Source organism: Mustela putorius, unplaced genomic scaffold (assembly GCF_011764305.1).
Source record: "Mustela putorius furo isolate JIRA1106 unplaced genomic scaffold, ASM1176430v1.1 tig00000430_pilon_pilon_pilon, whole genome shotgun sequence".
NCBI classification, from domain to species: Eukaryota; Metazoa; Chordata; class Mammalia; order Carnivora; family Mustelidae; genus Mustela; species Mustela putorius.
In genome coordinates this window covers 25,758,030-25,780,269 of record NW_025421377.1, presented here as the reverse complement: position 1 = coordinate 25,780,269, position 22,240 = coordinate 25,758,030, and the positions used below count along the sequence as shown (strand labels likewise).

At 44.0% G+C, this 22,240-nt stretch overlaps 2 protein-coding genes across 8 annotated transcripts in view; one reads left to right on the top strand and one right to left on the bottom strand.

Moving 5' to 3' along the window:
- The window catches only part of CCNI (cyclin I), a 28,753-nt gene extending 16,421 nt beyond the window's left edge, over positions 1-12,332 (top strand). For 3 of the 5 annotated variants that reach the window (XM_045079916.1, XM_045079914.1, XM_045079915.1), the window contains 5 exons: positions 2,217-2,345; positions 5,154-5,228; positions 5,384-5,524; positions 5,796-6,026; positions 10,816-12,332. In XM_045079916.1, the coding sequence (XP_044935851.1) occupies positions 2,217-2,345; positions 5,154-5,228; positions 5,384-5,524; positions 5,796-6,026; positions 10,816-11,226 (987 nt within the window). In that variant the 3' untranslated portion in view covers positions 11,227-12,332. Of the gene's footprint in view, positions 1-207; positions 250-2,216; positions 2,346-5,153; positions 5,229-5,383; positions 5,525-5,795; positions 6,027-10,815 lie in introns of those variants that run through there. The other 2 variants (XM_045079917.1, XM_045079918.1) reach the window with 2 other exon arrangements.
- Positions 12,333-17,320: 4,988 nt separating this feature from the next.
- SEPTIN11 (septin 11) overlaps positions 17,321-22,240 on the bottom strand; it is an 89,191-nt gene continuing 84,271 nt past the window's right edge. The window contains exon 10 of one of the 3 annotated variants that reach the window (XM_045079913.1): positions 17,321-17,491. In XM_045079913.1, the coding sequence (XP_044935848.1) occupies positions 17,488-17,491 (4 nt within the window). In that variant the 3' untranslated portion in view covers positions 17,321-17,487. The other 2 variants (XM_045079912.1, XM_045079911.1) reach the window with 2 other exon arrangements.

Sequence of the window (22,240 nt, the reverse complement as noted above, 5' to 3'; positions counted from 1 at the left end):
GCCTCACATTGGGCTCTCTGCTCGGCAGGGAGCCTGCTTCCCCCTCTCTCTGCCTGCCTCTCTGCCTACTTGTGATCTCTCTCTATCAAGTAAATAAATAAAAATCTTTAAAAAAAAAAAAAGAAGAGCTTGACAATAAGTGATTGCCTCCAGGTTGACATGATTCCTGTTTTTTAGTTTTTCACAGGCTTAAAAAAATAGATCTTTTCCCATGACGTGAAAATGATCACATCCTCTCCTCACTGTAAGGTACACGTTCATCGCTACCTCCTGTAAGAAGCTTTTACTCTCCTTCCACAGGGGACTGAGCGCCCTTCCAGGGTGTGCCCTTCGCACCCTCCGCGTACCTTTCTGTTACACTAAACATGGGGGATTGACATTTTCTGATTGTTTGCCTCCCCGTGAGACTTTAAGTTTAGAAGTTTAAACGGAGTTTTTAAATTCATCATTGTATTCCCAGCACCTGTCGCACGATGGGCATTGAATAGTAATATGAACTGAATTGTTTTGACTGTCAGATATTTTTAGATTATTGTTCATAGTTTTAACACCAGCTTGGTGGTGTTGTAAACCATTTTTTTTAATCTCAATTTCTTGTCAGTATTTCTTGTGCAGTAGTCTAGGGTCAGTCTTTATTGGACAAAAGGAATTGACTAGAACGTGGATATGTGGCAGTTAACCTTCTGAAATACCAGTTATAACTGAGTTTAGAGCTACGTGTAAAAATGGTATGTGTAATTAGTTGGTCTGGCCAACGTTAAGTAACACTTTACTGTGTTGTGCCAAAGTGAAAAGTGACAGAGGAAGGGGAGAAAATGAGAAATTAGCTTGCCAGTGCAATTGCAGAGATTATAATGAGCACGAAGTCTTGTAGTTCTCACAACACAAAAGAAAGCCAAGAGGAAGGAGAGAAGAAATTCCAACTGTAATATCTGTTTGGGGAGATACATTAAGATATGCAGCCCCCCCTGCTTTTATAGATCCTGATGTATCTCTCTATGATAGAAGAATTGATTTCATAAAATTGACCCAGAGTAATCAGGAAAGAGGTTTAAGCCATGGCCTCTTGGCTTTCTCAGGAAGGCTTTCCATCTGAAATGGTTGTAATTAAAAAGATACAGTGCTTGGTTTAAACCTTTACCTGTCTAGAACCCTCACTTACTGAAAATACTTCTTTCCACTAATCACAGAGTCATTTCTGTACTCTGTTGTGTTTACTATAAGTAGATTATTACTATGTTTGTTGTATTTTGTTGTTTTTTGTGGTGCCTGCAAAATTCAAGAGTAAAGAGAGCTAAGTCATTACTGCTTTAAAGTGTGTACCTTCTAAAAATTAAGCCTGTACTCAGCAGTTTAAAATAGTATGTAGGAAGCAATGATGTTATATGTTTGTATAATAATCTCTCCATTGGTAACTTAGTTCAGGTGAATTTCCCCTTGAGTATTCTCCCATGATCTTTGAATATATAATTCAGCTGTTGTCCCTGATATCTTTAATTTATTCCTATTGACTTCACTTTTGTTTTTAATGGGCTGTCATTCTACCTCCATACTCCATTTACATTTTCTAAGATGGTTTAATGGCTATTTGCTGCCTTAGAAAGAAATTCACTTATATTTTCCTCTTTCTAGAATTGGGAAACTTAATTCCAAAACTACTATCAGTTGATAATAGTGTTACCTAACCTTTAAAGTATTATATTCCCTGAACACCTTAGTTTAATTAAAATATAAGTTGAGGATGCCTGGGTGGCTCAGTTGTTAGGCGTCTGCCTTCAGCTCAGGTCATGATCCCAGGGTCTTGGGATTGAGGCCCAAATTGGGCTCCCTGCTCTGGGAAGCCTGCTTCTCCCTCTCCCTCTTCCATGGCTTGTGTTCCTTCTCTCACTGTGTCTTTTTCTGTCAAATAAATAAACAGAATCTTAATAAATAAATAAATAAAATATAGGTATATGGTGAGATGACATTGTGAAGATTTTATTTAATAAACAGGAAGAGGCTATTGGATATTGATAAATTGTTTTGACCAGTACATAAAGTTTTATCTTCGTTCATCTTAAGTTTGATAGATTTTGAGTAAACTTAAAAACATTTTTAACATATAAACGTATTCCATAGCATTTGCTAACCTTTTAAGAGAAAATTCATTCTTGATAACTTGGAGCTTCACTTGTTCTTTTTTATTTTTATTTTATCTTTTAATTGTTCCCTTGTAGAATGTTTCTCCATCCCAGAGAGATGAAGTGATTCAGTGGCTGGCCAAACTCAAGTACCAATTCAACCTTTACCCAGAAACATTTGCTCTGGCTAGCAGTCTTTTGGACAGGTTTTTAGCTACTGTAAAGGTAAATATTTTAGGATACACTTAAACACAACCTCTTGTTTGAGGGTTTATATACTAAACCAGGGGCAAGTAGTAAACATTCTAGAAAGTGACAAGGAGTGAAAAACCTTCTTGGACAAGATCTGTGTCCCTATAAGAAGGCATGATGTTTTCTATTATTGCTGTAAATTTTTAGAATTTGTTTTGAATCGTATTCTATAATTTTTTGCTACCAGTATTCATAACATATACTTAATCTGTGAAGTTTTTGATTTCCTGATTTTAATACAAACCATATATCAGTTTAGTCATCTTTTAACACATGGTATACTCTAGATGTTAGTTGTGAACTAGACTAGAAAAGTATAATAAGCCTTTTACACATTTTTTTCTGCCACTACTTAGTTATTGAATATTTACACTGTTGTTTTTTTGAAGTATATAAATAATTTCCAGGGGCATACATTTGGAGTATAATAAAATGAACTGAGCATAAAATAAGTTTGGTATATTTTTGTTGAATAACAGCATTAGTAACAACAGCATGAACAACAACATACAAAAAAATATGAATAAGTTTTATATGGTTTTTATTGGTATAGCATTGGTTATATTATGTGAAATTATTCATAGTAGACTCTCAATGGATTTAAATCAGAAAATTAGCATTTTTTTAATGGCAAGGCATGAAAAAGTAGAAAAACAGTTTGTTTGTTGTCATTTGTATTCCTAAGAATATGTGTGCTGGGAGAACTGGGAATTCATTTGTTACTAGGCGTGAAAAATAGAAGTAAAAAAATTATGGAGTGGAAGAATTTGGATGGCCACTCAGTTAATCTCTTATGTTTCACACTTGTATTCTTAAGAGACTTAAAGAACCCTAATTATAATGATAGTAATTGCCTGAAATTTATGTTCTCTGACATGGCTGAGTTCATCTCACTATCAAGCCCCCCGCCCCCCCCCCCAATCCTCTGACTATAGCTGACCTTCCTTTTGCAGAGAAAGATGAGTTTAGGCTTAGTGTCCTTTCTTAGTTTCTAGGTTCTTCACAAATTATTAATGACCTTCTTGTATTTGCTGTCATAGAAGAGATTCTTACCGTATTAAACAGTTTAAACAGATTTGGGGAAGTTTCTGGATCAGATAGAAAATTGCCACGTATCTCATTTTTTTGTATTTCTTATTTAATGGGTCCTGTCATGTTATTAGCCTAAAATTCTCTTAATTAAATGGTTAATCTATATTGAAACAATACCTAAAGTGTATTCATAGTTTAAATAAAGGGTCTTAAAGCGGACCATACAAGGCTGCAGCAGTGTCTAGATCCTCAGTCCTAGCTATGCAGAGGGAAATGCTAGGTAGCTCTTTAATAAAAGTTTTGCACCCTGAGCCCGGCTCCAGAGCTACTGAATCTCTAGTTGGTAAGATCTGAATGTCTGTATTTAAAGAAGCAAAAACAAACTGCACAAATGACTTGATGTACATCGAGGAATTAGAACTACTCTTTGTTTAAAAAAAAAAAACAACACACACTTGCTCTTGGGATTCTTTTACTCTGGTGCCCTTGATTTAGTTGCATTACCTACCGTGAGTGAGTTGTTAACAGTTGGGCTCTTCTTTGTAGTGAACTCTGATGACCTCAGGCATTTGCCCTGTTGTATACTTGGGGAAATCAGGGATCCTGGAACTGTTAGCTACAGAAATCACTCATGTGGTGTCCCTTAACTTCGGAGACATAATAGACATGACAGTATTTTTGGAAGTACTTTCTAAACCATAATGTCTGATTACTATTAATAATTATAAAAATATTGACAGTATTGAACCAGCTTTTATTTTTCATATAGGCAGAGAACTAGAAGGTTCCTACACAGTATGCCACTTAACACTGAGGCGCAGTGGTCACTGGTGTGTTTATTAAATAAGTTAATTAATCAGGGCCACATCAGGTCATCAGAGGGGTTCCCTGATTTCACAAGAATGTAATATTTAAGTATAAAGTAAATATCGAAACGGGGTTTTTTTTGTGTGTTATGTAACTTACCTCTGTATCAGTTAATGTAATTGGAGTTAATTGATCTGTTTACTTAAAACTGGATTCTGATTCTGGGTTTGGCAAACCCTTATTCTACCAATAAGGTAGAAAGTATTCCTGCCTTATCTTAGATAAGGAAAATAGGCAAATTCAAGTCCTCCTATGCATGTCAGACTCTTGAGAAAGTTACTTCCTCCTGCTGATTGATTCTGTAGGAATGTAGGAGCCTTTCGTTCTCACCATAGAACTTGAATATATACTTGTTTTTGTGGACACTTAATTAGAAAATTTCTACTGCCCCGCTATCACCCTGTAGGTTTTTATAAAGCATCGGGAATAGATTTATAGTCTTTTTCTTTATATTCTTTCTCTTTAATTCCCCTAACATCTAGTATGTTAATATTACTGGTGTGACAGTTAAAGAGAGTAAAACTAGCTTACAGAACACACACATGTACAAAGAGATCTTTAATTTTTGGAATTTTATTTATTAAATAAGTTGTCTTCTAAAATTAAGCTCTTCTCTGCTAGATGGAAATTTAACTTTGGCTAACTAGCATTGGTTGAACTTTGAACAATGTAGTATCTTAGTATTTTCATAGAATATGATTATGGCTAGGCTTGTGAAGTTAAAAGTTAGCTCTGGTCTTAGAAAGCAATAGGTGGGAATCAGATTGATTATTCCTTGGAATTGTATCCGTATTTGTCTCACATGCATAGCTAGTTTTAAAAAATAAACTCTAATTTTTTGAAAATCACTGAAGTTGCTTTTTTCCTTCTTCGAAATTTTAGGCCCATCCAAAATACTTGAGTTGTATCGCGATCAGCTGTTTTTTCCTAGCTGCCAAGACTGTGGAGGAGGATGAGGTAAATATTTTCCTTCAAAATTTAGTTTTGTCTCTTTCTTGAAAAATTTTCTCCATTTATTAACTTGCTTTCTGTTTACCAGAACACAAATTGAAAATTAGTTTATTTTTTTTCCTCCCTCTTCACTCTGCCCCATTCCACGTTGCTTGGGACAGAGAATTCCAGGACTGAAGGTGTTGGCAAGAGACAGTTTCTGTGGATGTTCTTCATCTGAAATTCTGAGGATGGAGAGAATTATTCTGGATAAGTTGAACTGGGATCTTCACACAGCTACACCATTGGATTTTCTTCACATTGTAAATATACCTAATGTCTCTTAGTTACCTGTTTGAATATGTAGTCTCAGTGACTTAGGAAAGTAGATTGCCCACTCATTTGTTGTGATTTTTAGAAAAAGAAAAATTAGAAATTAGGATATTATCCTATGTCAAATTTCATGAAGCTAAAATTAAAAACTTAAGAAACTTGAGTCATTCCTAAGATTACATCAATTTCTATACATAATTTACCTAAAACTTTAAGAAAAACTAGTATGATGTTCTTGTGATTTTTTTTTTTCCCCCCCAGTTTCATGCCATTGCAGTGTCAACTAGGCCTCAGTTACTTTTCAGTTTGCCCAGACTGAGCCCATCTCAACATCTGGCTGTCCTTACCAAGCAACTCCTTCACTGTATGGCCTGCAACCAACTTCTGCAATTCAAAGGATCCATGCTTGCTCTGGCCATGGTTAGTTTGGAAATGGAGAAACTTATTCCTGATTGGCTTCCTCTGACAATTGAGCTGCTTCAGAAAGCACAGGTAGGTGTCAGTCAAAGTAAGTGTTCTCTCTGGCTAGGGTATGTACGGTTACTAGATGGTTATAAAGCGAAGAGACATGTCTCATCTCATAATGGCAGACCACTTTGAAGAACAGACAAGAGTAAAGTAATACACACTTGAAACTTATCTCTTAACAAAGGTTAGAGCCTATCTTCTTTTCAACCCTTCTAGTTACATATAAAGTTTTTGTAGGAATCTTGAGAAATTAGTAAGATTCTCTATAATACATTGTCCTTTAGTTTTTTATGAAGAACCTTTCTACCACCATTTGTGTATTTCATTATAGTACTTCTGCATTTCACTTACTTTGTAAAAAACAAATTCAAAAACATAAATGGCAAGAAGTTGTTTTTTAGACAAGTAATTTATTGTTGGCTAGAAAGTGAAGTATTTGTACTAGACATGGGCAAGTAGAAGGTGTCCTTTCTGCCTGGTAGTTCCTATTATTGCCTACGGTTATTCCATCACTTTTATCTGCAAATTGGCTTAAAACATTAATAGGCCAGTTAAATTTTTTATTAGCTATGCATATAAAATGTAGGAGTTTTAAGGGAGAAACTTCTCATTGAAATGGAAAGTTCGTAAAGGTACTATATGTTAGCATCTACTTTGGATAGGCTTATTGGTTCTATTCATGTCACTGAATAAAAATTAAAAGTTTATGTCTGCTGCAGGACCATACTGTTCTGCCACCTGAGTCCATAAAACACTTAGGAATCTACTTTGCCTTTGTATGTCCCTACTTATTCTTATTTGGTGATAGTTCTTCTGATTTATTTTATCAGATTTTATTTAGAGAAAAGACCGTTAAATTCTGAGCTTAAGTAATTACATTTTATCATAAAACCTAATTTTAGCAAAGAACTGTAGTTATTGAACTTATAAAACTTAGAATACTATAAAAGAAAAGTAGAATAATACTTGAATTTGGTGTAAGATATCTCATAGATATGAACTGTAAAAGTTAGCAGACATGGAAGTACCTCATACTGCCTCTCAGCTCGGAGAATTTTAGACCCTAGTCTGTGAGCAGAGAAGGATCGAGGGTCTTTTTATGAAAAGGTTGACAGATCAGAGCAATATATTAGCTAGAAGCCCATTCCTTTTCTCTGTGCTCTGTTCCACAGTTTTTAGTGGGGCTCGGCTTGCTCTGCATCCCTGGGACAGGCAGAGGATGTTGGTGGTAAGACAGGCCGTTTCTCCCATACAAGAGAGATTTCCTTTTAATAGCACGTTTAGACTGTTGTAATTGAGAAATATTCCCATTGAAATAAATGCTATAGTGAAAATAAATTCAGGAGATACATTTAGTGAGAATTTTTAGAAATTATCATAAACCACCATGTAAATAGAATAGTAGTGTGGCACAGGAAATTTACTTTCCTACCCACAGTGTTGTTATGTGAAGCTGAATATTAATCATTTACATTAGACTATGGGAATGGGGGAAGGGATATTCATGGAAATCTTCTACATTTCATTTTTCATCTTTTTATTGGAACAATTGACATGTTTAAATGTTCTGACTTGGTCTCTGTGCCTGTTCCCAAAGCCAGTACAGAGAAAATGTGCTGTACGAAGTGTTACTGTCCCGAAGAAAGGACAGACTTGGAGGCATAAATAATAAGACTGTCGTAACTAGCATTTGTATTCTGTAGCTTTGAGAATTTGTTCTCTACTAAAAAAAAAGAAATACTGGAGAGTGTGCTTATTCTCTTTCATCAGTCTTCTGGAGTTTTGGTGCTGTAAGAATGTTCCCTGGAATCTGTTCTCTTCTTATTGACGGAGTATTACAGACTTAGAAGAAATCTTCCTAGAAATCAATTCATTCAGCTGCTCTTTATTTTAAACCTATCGTTCGGGGAACTTGGGGCTTTCTCAGAGACACACAGGACTGCTTAGTAGAAAACCAGTGCTTTCCCGTACACACCTTAAAGATTTAATTTGGTGGTTTTCAGAGTTTCTTTGAGAACTAGAAAGCTTCCCTTGACTCTGGCAAAATCTTGTACATATAGAATCCCAGAATATGGTTCGGAAAGTAATACTGCTGCTAAGTATTTGAGGCCGAGCTCTGTTGGGCGCCGCCTTGATCCACCCGGCCTCGTTCCTTCTGCCGGCTGTTTGGACATGGTGTGAAAAGCAGCGTGCAGTTGAGTAGTTACGGGCCACAGACACGGTGAAAAATCTGTGATCTGGGCACTGGGGATCCTGTGATTGTAAAAAATGGAAAAAGATCTCTGGCCCATGTGGTATTCAAGTTATAACGGAAACGCTCGTTAAAAACAAGATTGCAAACCTGGAGACTTGGTCTTAACAGTTCTTTAAAGACTGGGACCGATGGCAGCGTATGTGGCCCGGACCTGGGGGGTCCTGAGTCTGCATTTGGGTAGGAGGACCGGGTCTGATACCTTTGTCATTAGAAGTGTGGCAGGGCTCTGCCATGTCAAACATCCCCCCGATTCTCGGTTCTAGTACCGGACATTGCTGCAGGGCCGTGGCGCGACGGCGCCGGCCTTGCTTCGGACCCGGGGCCCAGCGTCTGGGCCGGGCTGCGAGGGCGCCGGTGCGGGAGACTTCGTGGCTTCCCTCTCATGGCCCTGGGGCGGCTGCCCTCGGCGCCCGGCCCGCCCCTGCAGCTGCCCTCGCCCCGGCCGGCCCCCTCCGGCCTCTGCGGCCTGGCTCGCTTCCCCGGGCTCCCGCCGGCCGCCGGGGGGCTGTTCTCGGCCGTGGAGGGGTCGGAGCCAAGAGCCTGACAGCCCCATCTCTCCCGTGTTCTTTGTCCCCCTGTTTTTAGCGCGGCGCAGCTTGTTCTACACCCCTGGGCCGCCGTGCGCCCTCGCCTGCAGTCGGAACCTTAATAGTTGGGGACCACCTTAAAGGATCACCGATTCTTTTAAGGGAAGAAAAGAAATTCTAAGACTAGCTACTAGTGTTTTACCCTTCGGGTGTTATCTAGTGTCTTTCAAACAAGGAAAAAAAACTAGTGAACCAAATAGTAGAAACTAAAAATGGGTCCTTTTCATATATTGTTTCTGACAATTTTAGGCATTCTAACGTTTGTACTGTGACGATAATACCTGCCTTCCATTCTTCTTCCTGCTGGTACTTTCCTGGGTAACAAGCAATGAATATTTTTAGAGATAAAAATAGACTCGTGATTAAATGTATTCGTTGTTTTTGCAAACCATGTATATTTTCCTTTATTTCCTCTGTGGTATTGCAAATAGTAATGCTGTGTACTGTAAGTTGTATAGGTATGAATGAGATGTAGTTAAGAAATGTCCAAAAAGACTTATAAAATACACAAGACCAGGAAGTGATGTCTGTGTAGGTTTTCTGGAGATGGAGGCATTTAGCCAGACCTGGAAGGAATAGGTAATCCAGTTTCAGCAGGTAGACATAGACAGGCCTGTTTGGCAGAAAGGAGAGCACAGTTTTGGATATTGTCAGGAAATAAGGCTGAAAAAGGTTGGGGTCAGACTGTGGAGAGCCTTATACCAAGCTAAAGACGCTAGCTTATTTCTGGTAGGCATTGGGGTGCTGCTAAAATATTTGGATGGGGAGAAATGTATATTGCTAGATGAAGATGATTTTAACTGGAACTATAATTATAGGGAAAGCAGAACAGAGACTATCTGTACTGTCTAAAACAGGTACGATTTTAAAGCCTCCCATGTGTAGTTATTTTGTTAGGAAAGAAACTTAGGAAATAAAGATGAATACAATACAGTACTTCTCTTTTGGTGGCTTATCGTCTATAAAGGAAAAGCTAAATGGTTAAGTAGATTATTTTAATATGATGTGGTATACGATGACAGGTTGAAATAGAATCAGATGGCCCTGGAATTTGAGTGTGGGGCCAGGAGGAGTGAAGGATGGCTTTAGACAGGATAACTATCCTGAAAGAGAAGAAGGAATCAGTGAAGCCTCCAAATGAAACAAAAACATTTCGTGTTAATGTTGTCAAGCCTGCTAACTTCTTAAAAGTTAAAAGAACTTCTTCAAGTTCTTAAGAACTTCTTAAAAGTTCTCATTTGGTATTTTAAAAACAAAACACTTGGGGCGCCTGGGTGGCTCAGTGGGTTAAAGCCTCTGCCTTCGGCTCAGGTCATGATCCCAGGATCCTGGGATCGAGCCCCACATCGGGCTCTCTGCTCAGCGGGGAGCCTGCTTCCCTCTCTCTCTCTGCCTGCCTCTCTGCCTGCTTGTGATCTCTGTCTGTCAAATAAATAAAATCTTAAAAATAAATAAATAAACAAATAAATAATAAAAACAAGAGACACTTAAGTTGTTATAAATTCTTAGCCAGATGATGTTCCCCATCCCTTATTTAAATTTTTTCATGCCTCTGTTTTTTTCCCTAAATTCTTGATGAATTTTGTGTTTATCTGTTTGTCTTCCTGAAGAGGTTAGAAGAGGCCGAGGGTGAGGTGAAGGGTTCTCTCCACAGAGGGACTGTGAACAGGAGTCGGTGTTGGGTCTGTTCGGTGAACAAAAGAGAACCGTTTCTGTTTTCATGAAGGTGTTCAGCATATAATTGCAAATACAGAATTTACGTTCCGAAGCCTGACAGTAGAAGTACAGATCTGGACACCTTTCCTAAGATCGGGGGTAGGCCGGAGGGTTAGAGCAGTCTCACGTAGGGGTGGGGAGAGGAGAGAAGGCAGGGGCGCACGGAGGGCGCGGGGCGGGGAAGTGGCCCGCGGGACGACGCGTCGTCTGTACCCCGGCAGTGAGCGACTTTGTGGTTTTTTCCCTCGTGGCCCAGATGGAGAGCTCCCAGCTGATCCACTGCCGGGAGCTCGCGGCGCACCACCTTTCCTCTCTGCAGTCTTGCCCGCCGCTCAATTCCGTGTATGTCTACCGGCCCCTCCAGCACACCCTGGTGACCTGTGACAAAGGAGTGTTCAGATTCCAGCCCTCCTCTGTCCCAGGCCCAGATTTGGGTCTCTCCAAGGACACCAGCAAACCGGACGCGGCAGCTTTCTACCACCGTGTCTCGGCGGCCAAGCGCAAAGTGGAGGAGATGGAAGTGGAGGACTTCTACGACGGCATCAAGCGGCTCTACAACGAAGACAGTGCGCCAGAGAACGTGGGTTCTGTCTGTGGCACTGATCTATCGAGGCAGGAGGGACCCGCTTCCCCTTGTCCGCCTTTGCAGCCGGTTTCTGTCATGTAACTTCGAGTGCAGACTCGGCAGACTACTCTGGGAGCGGGAGCGGGGGAAACCGGGGAAGGCTGTATGAAGGTGTGTACCTTAGCAGGCCCGTCCAAGTGAGCCAGAAAAAATCCCCACTTACTTGTGTGGCAAATTAGAGTCAACATCATTTAAGCATTTAAAGACCAAAAGAAAAGTGTAAAATTCAAAAGATCCAAATTTGTTTTAAAGTAAAAAAAATATTTTGGAGTGTTTTGTCACTTCCATCTTTTCTCTACTAAAAGTAATGGCGATTCACCCATCTCAAAAGTGCTATTCAGTGTTTTCTTTAAAGTTCTAAAACTCACAGCTGGCACACCCTGTCTCCAGCATCCTGATTTAATCTTTCTCATTTTTGCTTGCTTCTTTATTGAATACTTAATGAATTTCTATGCATGTTGATCTATAGCCTGACTTCCACTGATTAGGAAACCCTCAAAATCATTTTTTAGCAATTTAGTGAATAAATTATTTCATTGTGACAGCCATGTTTAATCCATGATTCAAATTCGTCCCGAAAGGGTCCTGCAGAACCGCCGCATATGAGCGAGAGGTGGTCAGGGGAAAAGGACTGGTGTTACCACGTGCATTTTGTGTTGGTCTAATTTCAATTCCTGCAGTTTGGAAACAAAATTATCGTTTTCATTTTTTGTTTATCTCAGATTGGAACTTAAAAGTGGCATGTAATTAGGACACTCCTAGATTGGTTAAAAGCATTTCTGACATTCGTATAAAAGGATTCGTGATACAGTGAATTACCCGGGCGCTCGCCAAAGAAACGTGGACCAACGAAGGTTTGAGGGTTTTTTTGGGGGGGGAACTGACCCGTTTTCACTCATTTGTAATCAGGAGAGACTGTCTGAATACCGGAGCAGCTCTGAGGTTGGGGTCTGTAACACATAATGACGGAATTCAGTGCCCTCGATTTCTGTTAAGCTCTTTGTATCTTCCTGACCAGAGTTTTCGCCCTACCTTTCTCTCAGTGACTTCTGGACCCTGAGCTCCCCGTGCAGGCTGAGGAAGGCACTGCAGTCAGAACCATGTACTGATGAGAAAAGCCTCTGGTAGCAATAAAAGTTGTCCTGAAACCTCTGTATCTTTAACTTTTTTCTGCTTGCAAAGTGGTACTAGTTCCCGTGAGACGCTGCTATTTCTGCTACAGAAATGATAAAAATCCCAAGTACATGCTCGCGGAAAATCAAACATGAAAAGGGGACTTCAGTGTGACGGGGGATGTAGGTTTGGGCCCGAGAGTGTTTCCTTTGTGTCCTTTCTTCGCCTTCCACATAGTCTGTTTTCCTCTGACGGAACAGCTGCTGAGAGCAGGGCATCACCTCACAGACGGTTCCAAGACGGGGAAACCGGACCTTTGCGGGTAATTGTTCGGTGGCTCCTGATGCTCGGAAGGCCTGTCATTCCAGGAAGCCTCCACAGAGGCAAGGGAATGAACTTGATGATCAGGACAAATTCTTCTCTGATCTTCCATTTAACAGAAAAAGTGCACCCTCTGACTCTTGAAAGTCAGACCGTAGTGAAGCAGTGAGTCTTCGTTCAGTTTACAAGACTGGTGCAGAGGATCTTTTCCTACCGATGAGTTAGTGGGGAGAGGGCTGAGAAGGGAGGGTGCGCCCACATCCCAATAAAAAGTAAAACGATTTGTCAGAAGTGTTCCTGACACAGCCTCTGGCCTGAGGTTAGCTAGAGCTTCGCCCCGCACTGCACCCAGCTGAGACTGCGCCTAGTAACCCGCACCGTGGAGGGATGAAGACGTTGGCGTCGACACCCTGCGTAGCGGCGGTTCTTCTCTCCTGGGTTAGAAGCAGCGTGTGTGTCCTCCGTACTCCGCGCATCTGGGTTTTCAAGCTTAATTTACTCGTTTGGAGTCCGTCATGTTTGAGCAAAGCTGCCCGGGGCAGCCCAGCGCCCTTGCACTTGAGCGTGTGCATAAGCTGCTGACTCTTGGGAACATGGTGACGAGCTCATCTTCGTCTGTAGGGTAGTTCGTGCATTTTTCAGCTGGAAAGGGAAGATCTTGTGCCCCCTGTTCTCACAACCATCCTGAAAGATTGTATTCTTGGTCTGCATTAGCAAGTTGAGGGTTAGAGGTCCAAGGCCGCACGGCCAAGAACTGTTGTTAACAGTTAAGGCTCCATTTCTAACTCCAGTTTACTCTTTATATTCGCTATCATGAAGCTTTCTAAAGTGTCACTTCTGAAGCCTGCAGAATTCTAGAACTTAGCCTTTAAACTGTCAAGAGGAGAAGGTCTCCCATCTATGCCCAGTATTAATGCTTTGGGCTTGGGCCACTAGATGGTGCTTCTCGGAGAATAAAGCATCTTTTTTAAGTTTCGGGGGAAAACTGAGTTCCTTAGGCTGTGTGAGAACGAGCAGTTGAACACTTGTCTCTTGTTGCCAAACACTAACATCATTTGCAGTTCAAGTTCACGTCATTTAAGGCATGGGGGACTGTGTATCTGGGACTCGGAAGATGAGCAAGACTGGCCGCAGTCTGGGGCAAGTTGTGTCCAGACAGTTCTCTTACGAAGAACAAAAACAACTGGTTTTGCAAAACTAATTTTTCTGAGTTGTCTAGCCCTGCGCAATAACCTAGAAATGCAACTGAGAAGATTTTGTCCTCAAGTTCCCAAAAATGCTGCTTTCAGTTTGAGTTGGATTTGACCAAATTCATTAACGGGTAAAAGATAAAGTACAGGCTTAGACAGCATAGGTTTTATCAAGGAACTAGAAGCTTTCACTCCCCATAATGAGTTAGTGATTTTTATGGTGTATGGTGTGCCACCGGCCTATGGGTAGGCCAGAGACCACCCTCTTGCCATCTCTGGATTATTGAAAAGGCGTAATAAGAGGTAACCAAGGATGTCTTACCAGAGAAATTTGGAGAAAGCTCCCAACTCGTTTTTTAGTTCCCAGGAACTTCTGAGTTAAGATAAAATAGTAAAAACCTCCCCCTTTCTCTTGACTACACGATAAATCTTCCTAGCGTGTCAGATGGCAGAACGGACGTGTGTGACACAACTGTAGGGTAGTACAGGAGAGGCCCAGTGAACCGGTTTCTCATTTCCTAGAAACTGCTGCTTTTGTTGGGCGAGAGGACACTCTAGAATGAAGGGCAACCCTAAGCAACCACAGAAAAGGAACTTGGGCGAGGTGGGAGAGGGCTCCTGCTTGTCAGAACACGATCGGCTTTAGCAGTTTAGCACAGTTTAGCAGCTTACCTTTTGCTCCCCAGATCTGCTGTGTTCATGAGGAATACAGAGACCAGGGCGGTTCGTGGGGTGGGGCTACATCCCCAGCACCCAGTGTAGGCCTGGGGCCGCCCGGGGAACGAAGTATTCGGGAAGGGAGACCAGAAGCGGGTGGGGAAGGTGCCCGGGTGCCCGGAAATAGGGGCAGGGAGAGCTGCCACGGCGCCCTCAGTCTGGAAACGCTGCACGCACAGTGCTCCGTCCAGCCCAAGTCTAGCGTGTTACTCTGCACGCCCTTCCCCAGGCACTCGTGTGTGTGTGATCTGTGCCTTACGGTGGTCCACTGGCCTGGAAAGATCTCACTTTTGTGTGCAGCTACTTGCCAGCGTGGGACGGCTGGGAGGGAGGTGAACGGACGCCCAGGCTCCCGGCTGGTCTTTCCAGATGAACACATCCAATCGCTTCTCCAGCCAGGGGAGCTCCAGCTACTTGCTAGAAACGGATCCGAAAGCCTCAAGCACAGGGTCTTCAAGTGAGCCACACTGACATCCCTGCCAGTCTGCAGAGCGGGAAGAGGACGGGCCTCTGCAAAGCAGACGGTTGTGTGGAGAAGCATCACTTACACACAGTGAGAATTATGTACTGACTTCCTCAGATTCCCGAACTGTTTACTTAGAAGCTGGGCCCAGAGGCAAAAACCATCATTAACTAAAAGGCAAGTTTCATGTTCTAGATACAGTTGATTGGGGGTGGGGTGGGGGAGTCTGGCCCAGCATACTGGGAAGATGACCTAATTTTCTGCCCACCAGCTCAGCAAATACGGACTCAGAAGATGTTTATACACGTGCTGGACCAACCTCAAGTAGGTGGTGTAGACTATAGCGGTCACAAGTGATCAGGCAGTCTATATCTGAAAGTCAGATAACACCTATTAAAAGACTGAATGCAAACTAAAAAGCCCATTACCCATGGAAACCGGGTCTGATGACTCAGTTCTTGCTTTGCTTTTCAACAATCCAGCTTGGGATAAGCAGATCATTATTAGTGATGATGATCAGCCCTGGGATGGCTTTACAGCTCTTCACTGGTGAGCCAGGAGAACTTGAGAACTTAGCAGTTTTGTCAACACTTGAGAAAAGGACTCCCCAAAGTAAAAGGCCGAATCAGCGGCGAGGCCCGTGAACTCACTTGACCAGTGGTGTCCGTGGTCAGCCTTCCCTAGGAGCTGAACAGAGGCCAACGTGCTTACAGTAACCTGTCCCACACGGGAGAATAAAAGGGAAAAGCAACAACAGGCTACACATTTCTCTACTTAAAAAAAAAAAAAAAAAGTGCCTGATTTGATTTTTAAATACTGCTCAAATGATGTGTTTACAACCTGATGCAGAATTTGTTTTTAAATGAGTGATGGGGTTAAGTTCATATTAAAATACTAATAATCCGGGGTGCCTAGGTGGCTCAGTAGGTTAAGCCTCTGCCTTCTGCTCAGGTCATGATCCCAGGGTCCTGGGATCGAGCCCCGCATCGGCTCTCTGCTCAGCGGGGAGCCTGCTTCCTCCTCTCTCTCTGCCTACTTGTGATCTCTCTGTCAAATAAATAAAATCTTTAAAAAACAAAAAAATAAATAAAATACTAACAATCCAGTTATTGTACTTAGTGTATACAGTGTTTTCACACAAAAGGTTGGTTGTGTTTGACTTAAAAAGCAGATGTCCTGCTCCGGCATCAGTTAAGAGTTGGTGCCCACCCATCCACCGCAAAGCCACTGCTGACCAGACCAGCAGATTTCTACCTTTATGGATTATAATATAACATGGGGAGGGGGGCTCTGGACGCTTTTATTTTGAGCATTTAGTGGCTCAGATGAACCTGACTTTATTACATTTAATTAGTTTCTTTCAAGGAAAGCCTCTTTCTTAGATGCCAGCATGCGCATCCAGTTGCCCTAAAGGACCCGTCCAAGAAGCAAGGGACTGAAGAGCCGGGAACCGGGGCCCTAGGACTCCGTGCCACCTGCCAACAGAAGCCTGCGCTACCAGTCTCGAGCAGCGCGAACTCCTGGGGATCTCCACCAAACACGACCTTCCTAATCTGGGGCTGCAAAATGATGGAAATAAGCGAAGACTATCGACGAGTAATAAAATTATAAAGTAACTTAAAATGCACGTTCATGCTCTAAAATAGAGCTGAATTTGAAAGCCGTCCCTTGATGATGAAAAGTGCCCCTAAGAGGTGACTGCTAAGCGACAATGGCCCTTCCTCTCTCCACCCCCTCACAAAAGTGTCAGCGTTAGGAATCACAGCCTCTGCTGCCAGAGTGTGTGTTTCTATGCTGGGTGTATTTTAAGTGAATCCCAGTGAATTTTATTTTTTTCCCCACAGACATGGTAGAGAAAGCCACCTGGGGGACTGAGAAGACTGGGGGTCAGAAGCATCTGTACTAGAACTAGAACTAGAACCATGTGTACCAGAACTAGTAACGATGCTAGTCGGGGAGGGGTTGTGTATGTCCCTGGGGTTTGCTCCCACGGCCCAGCGAACAAGCCAGTCTGGAAACAAGGGAAAGTACAGCTTCACAATAAATAGAAAGGCAGGGATGGGCCAGAAAGTTATTTTAAGGTGGCTTTAAGTATAAATTGAGCCCTAGAGGCAGAAAAGTCCTTGACCCAACACTGACACATTTTAAACACGATTAAGACTTGTAGGTCAAAACGCTAGTGACACCCGAGGGGTTTTCGTGGTTGTATCTGAGATCAGCAGAGATTCTTAAACAGAATTCTGTGACTTAAACTTCACTTAGATTTCCCCTTGAACTTAAAACTGGCATAATTTTGATACCAAACTCAGTTTGAATAACCAATACATAAAACAGAACTGGCTAACTGGAAATTTTTTTTTTTTTTTTTTCAAAAACAATCCCAAACCAAAAACAACTTATATAAGGGATGCAGGTCACAGAAAAGGAGTGAAATCAAACAACAGTGGTTCCTGAATTTAAAGGAAGGATGCCCACTTCTCTCTCTCAAGAGGCAGATGGTCAGCTGAAAAATAAAAACATTGCATCAATAGAACACTCCAAATAAAAAAATTGTAGCCATCTCTGTTCATGCAATATCAAAAGTTGAAAAAAAAAATCCCAAACTCCAAAACAACCCATAAAAACTAACAAAAGCAAAGAGGATGTTGCCCAGCTCTTATGGCCTGATTGGTGGCCGAGGGTCCCGATGGGGCTGTTCAGAAGGTCGCTCACGGGACAGAGAGGTCTGGAGTTAACATGAGATCGAGTTTGTGGGCCCTGGAGGTGCTGCCCAGCCCAGGGTAGGGTACGTGCCGTCTTCAGTCCGTGAGTTCTCAGCTCGGCAGCTTCAAGAACAGGACAGCTACGCGACAGGGTCCCAACACACGGCTACCTGGGGTCTTGGCCCACGTTCTCTTTTCCACTCAATCTCCTTGTGAGTGTGATTAAGTATTACCGTTTCGGGTAGTGACAAGTCCCTTTGGAAAGCACCGCGGGCAGTGGTTGGTAAACAGACATGGACAAGTACAAACAGCGACGCGTGTTTGACCCGGACTTTAAAAGGACAGGAAGCGACGGTGGAAATGAGGTAACTCTTCCCCGACACGTGAACAGACAGCTCCTGCTCGGCTAATGCTCTCTGTCCATTAGGAGAGAGGAGGGCTTGTCAACAGGATGGTTACATAAAGAAGAAGCTACAGAAGAGAAAAGAGAAAGATTCAGATTCAAATTTGATTCTTAAAAGCTGGAAAAAAGGGGGAGCGGGGGCTTCTCCACGACAGCTGGGCTCACTTCTGGGAGCAGCCCCGGCGGCGCCGACACCAGGGGCCGGGCGGGGGCCGGGGACAGCCGTGCGGACAGAAGGGGATGGGGGAGGGGGAGGCAGCGGCCACACGTGAGGGACAGGACACCACAGGCAATGATCTCGGAGAAGGTGCTGCTGCCCCGACGGGAGCGTCTGAAACCAGCAGACAAGGCAGGAAAGCACGAGACTCCATTCCCTTTGCTTTTATCCAATACGAGAGTCGTGTGTACATGCGCACAGCAAACACGGACTGAAAGAACTCACAAAAGGGCACACGTTGTTTGGGTAAAAATATATTTTTGCCCACATTGTGTCTTGGCACTAGTGATAAATGCATAGATTACCTGCTCATCACGCTCCTACCTTAACAGACGCCAAATTACTGAGCATGGTTGCTACGTGACTACTTTCGTACTTAAAAAGTGGTATACTTTATATCAATACAATTATTTTCGTTTTTAAAAAAGACAAGTGTCTAACATGCAGCTTACACATAAAACAATTCTGCATTAACACCAAAAGTAGGTTACACAACACTTCTAGAAACACACTGGTTATTTTCAAACAGCAAAATGACAGTGACCTACAACTACAATTTAAGGCATATCAGCATATTTTAAAATTAAGAAATAGACAAAGTTCTAATGCTGTTCACAGCTTTTCGTTTATTTAAAAAATTCCCTCAGACCTACATAAATCTAGACTTCGTAGGTTACAGTTTCCACTAAAAACTCATCGCATATGGACCCTGTCAGTGGAACCAAGACTTTCTGGAAGCTGAGACTTGACGATTTCAGACACTTGCAAACGGCAAAGCAGAGAGATCTAAAAGGACGGGTTTGGAAGGACCACACGAGACACAGTAGGACACGGGTCGGTAACAGCTGAAACCCAGATTCAACAGTGTGTGTGTGCAACACTATGTCAGAAAGTGAAGAAACCCAGTCCGTCCATTTGAGGTGCACGAGAATGCAGAGTAAGTGTTATTGCTGGTGAGATTACAAAGCAGAGAAGGAAGACAATAAGGAACCTGTGCCCAGTGTGACCTTCAATGTTCCCCTGGTTGAGATGCCCTTTCTGGACAAAACTCTGACCAATTAATGAGGAGCCTAAGCTGGGAAAACAAAGTCCCTAACTGCCAGAAAATTCTCGTGCTTTTCCATCATTCTACTACGGCACGTACAACCATTACACGGACCTAAAATCCAAAAGCAATGGTCATTGTGGCTGAGCAGAAGATACGGGGAGAGGCCAGCTAGAGCTGTCTAGCCGAAAAAAAGGTGTGTTCACGGCCAGCGGTCAGAGGGAGGGAAAGACCATCAAACCGAGATCTTCAAAACATTAAGCAACCTAACATAAAAAATATTTCCCTCTTGGTTTTCTCCAAAGGAAGGTGGTCATTTCTTACTCTAGTTTTACTCCACAGTCAGAACCGAGGACCTTCTGGAATGTCCAGGGATGCCCACAGGTGCGAAACGCAGCCTGGAACAGGAACTTCTGACTTCCACATGGCATCAAGGGAAAGCCAAATTTGTATTTACTGTGGGGAAGGTACAAATGTGGCTATTTTAAATATATTTAGTGTTTCCTTTTTCTTGTCATAAACAAAGGCTACTCTAACCTTGCCTCCCCCCTTCCCTCCAGAAGGGGGGGGCATCTATCCCGTTTGTTTCTCTAATTTCAAAAAGTCAGAAAGTTCTCCAAGTTTTCTTAGTACTGTACTTACATGCAAAGGTGAAAGCACATCCAATTAGCTTTGAGGGTATCATTTATTCCGTGCAGAGCCAAGGACTACTGTGAAGAAAGGCACAGACACAGAGAGAAGAGAAGGGCAGCAACACCAACCCAACAGGGCCAGGGCGCGGGGCAGAGAGTTCAGAAGCAACGCTGTTTAAAAAAAAAAAAAGGGGAGAGCGAGCTTCTAGAACTTTCTTTTGACTTTTTATTCCCTGACTCTCCATGTGGTTTATTTTGTTGTGACAATTTTCTTTGGGGGGATCAATCCGTCAACAATCTTGGGATCAAAGTCGCAGCGAGGCTCCCTTTCGAGAAAGGCTTTAGCGCTGCATTAAAAAACGGTCATTTTGCGGGGACCACTGCGGAACCGAGAAGCTGTTTTGTTAGAAGGCACAGACAGCTCACACACAAGCAGCAGCCGGAGCGCACACGACACAGGCGTCAGGCCTCGGCGCGGCCACGGCCCGGTCAGCCTCGCGGGAGCGGACGTGCCCAGTGGCCGGGCGCGCGACAAGCACGACGACGGGACGAGGCCGGGGCTCCCCCCGGGGCCTTCGCGCCGCCATCGCGTTCCCAGCCCGCGGCTCCGAGCCTGGCCCGGTCGGCCTTCAGCGGAACCGAATCCGGACTTCGGCTAAGGGCGGACCTGGGTCCGGGGAGACGCTCACTTCCTTGCCCCGAGCGTGTGCTTAAGCATGAAGACAAGGAACGAAACTGCTGGAAGCAACCAGAGGCTTGTGACAAAAACCACAGAGGGTGCGTGCGGGTCCGGGGGGTCCCAGCGTGTCTGTCCCCTTCACGCCGCGTGTGGCTGGCGGGGGCCGGAGGAAGCGGGGGTGGCTCAGGGCAGCGGCCGCGGGCGAGGACCCGCAGCCCCCGGGGCTGTCAGCAGCGGGGCAGGCCAGGAGGACAAGGGACAAGCCCCCGAAGGGGCGGTACAGGCGGGGACACACACCCCCTCCCTCCGAGTGTGGTCTGGGGTCTGCGTGGCCTTCCTGGGCGGCCCTGACCCTTGCGGCCACGGCCACGGGCGCGCCGCAGCGCGGAGACAGGGGGAGGAGACCCTTGGGACAGCCGGACCTGAAACCCCAGCCCTTCTGGCCCTTCTTTCTCTGCCCCCAGGAATGGGCGAGGCCCCCAGAAGTGGGGCTGCAGAGGACACCAGCTGGTCACAGACTTCCTACCTGCCTTGTCCCCGACGAGGGCCCAGCGTGATCAGCAGCCAGCACCGAGCCCTGAGCCGGCCCCGCCACGGACAGGGCGAGCGCCGCTTGCTGCGAGCGCAGGAGGCCGTGGGAGCTCGTCCTCCCGTGGACGCAGCTTCTGGCCACGTTCCACTACCTGACCCTGCAGATCCCCCACGGGGACAGGTTCAAGGTCGTGCTGATAAAAGGGAACACAATGGGCTTTCTCATTGCGGTCCAACTTGGCCAAGACTGGAGAGGGGGGGATTGGACACGTGTTTAAAGCCGTAAGAGGGGATGGTCTGAAGAGACCCCCAGCACGGGTCCAACAATGTTATCGTAATAAGGAGAATCCCACGCAGGAGTGACAGTCCTGACAGCCGGCCCCTGTTCCACCTGCACAGGAGGCCACCTCGGCTGGGGCGGGGACGGAGGAGGGGCAGAGTGGGTGGTGGGCTCCTGCCACCGGGGGTGAGGAATAGAGAAGAGCAAACGGCCGTCACGGGCATCGGGACGAGCGCTCGGCTGCTGAGGCGGTGACGAGTTCTCCCGACAGACGTACACGGAGCCAGCGACCCGCCGGCCCCCGGTCCCAAGCGGCACACAAGCAACAGGCATGCTTCCCGCTGCTCGGAACAGGCATAAAAGGCAAATCATTGACTTTCCAGAAACAGAGTCCAGCGGCACACAGCTTTTGGTGTCATTCTCTTGTTCTGTCATTTTCCGCTACCCAACAACATTCAGCAAAATGAGTTAATAGTTACTGGTGTCTGGGGAAGGGTAAAAAAAATAACGAAATAAAACAAAAGGACACACATGGCAGAGATACAATATTACTGCAAAAGCAGGTGAATGCGGGACCGTCCTTGGCTTGCCAGGCTTTATGTGAAGCTTGCACTGCAAGTTAAAAAACAAAACAAAAAAGTTAGAAATAATAATAAATAAAAAAGAAAGGAAAATTAGGAGCGCCAGCACCAGCATTCGGTGATGGTGAATGCTCATGCAATGATTATGGAACTGACAGAAATTAAAACCACGCATCGGAAGA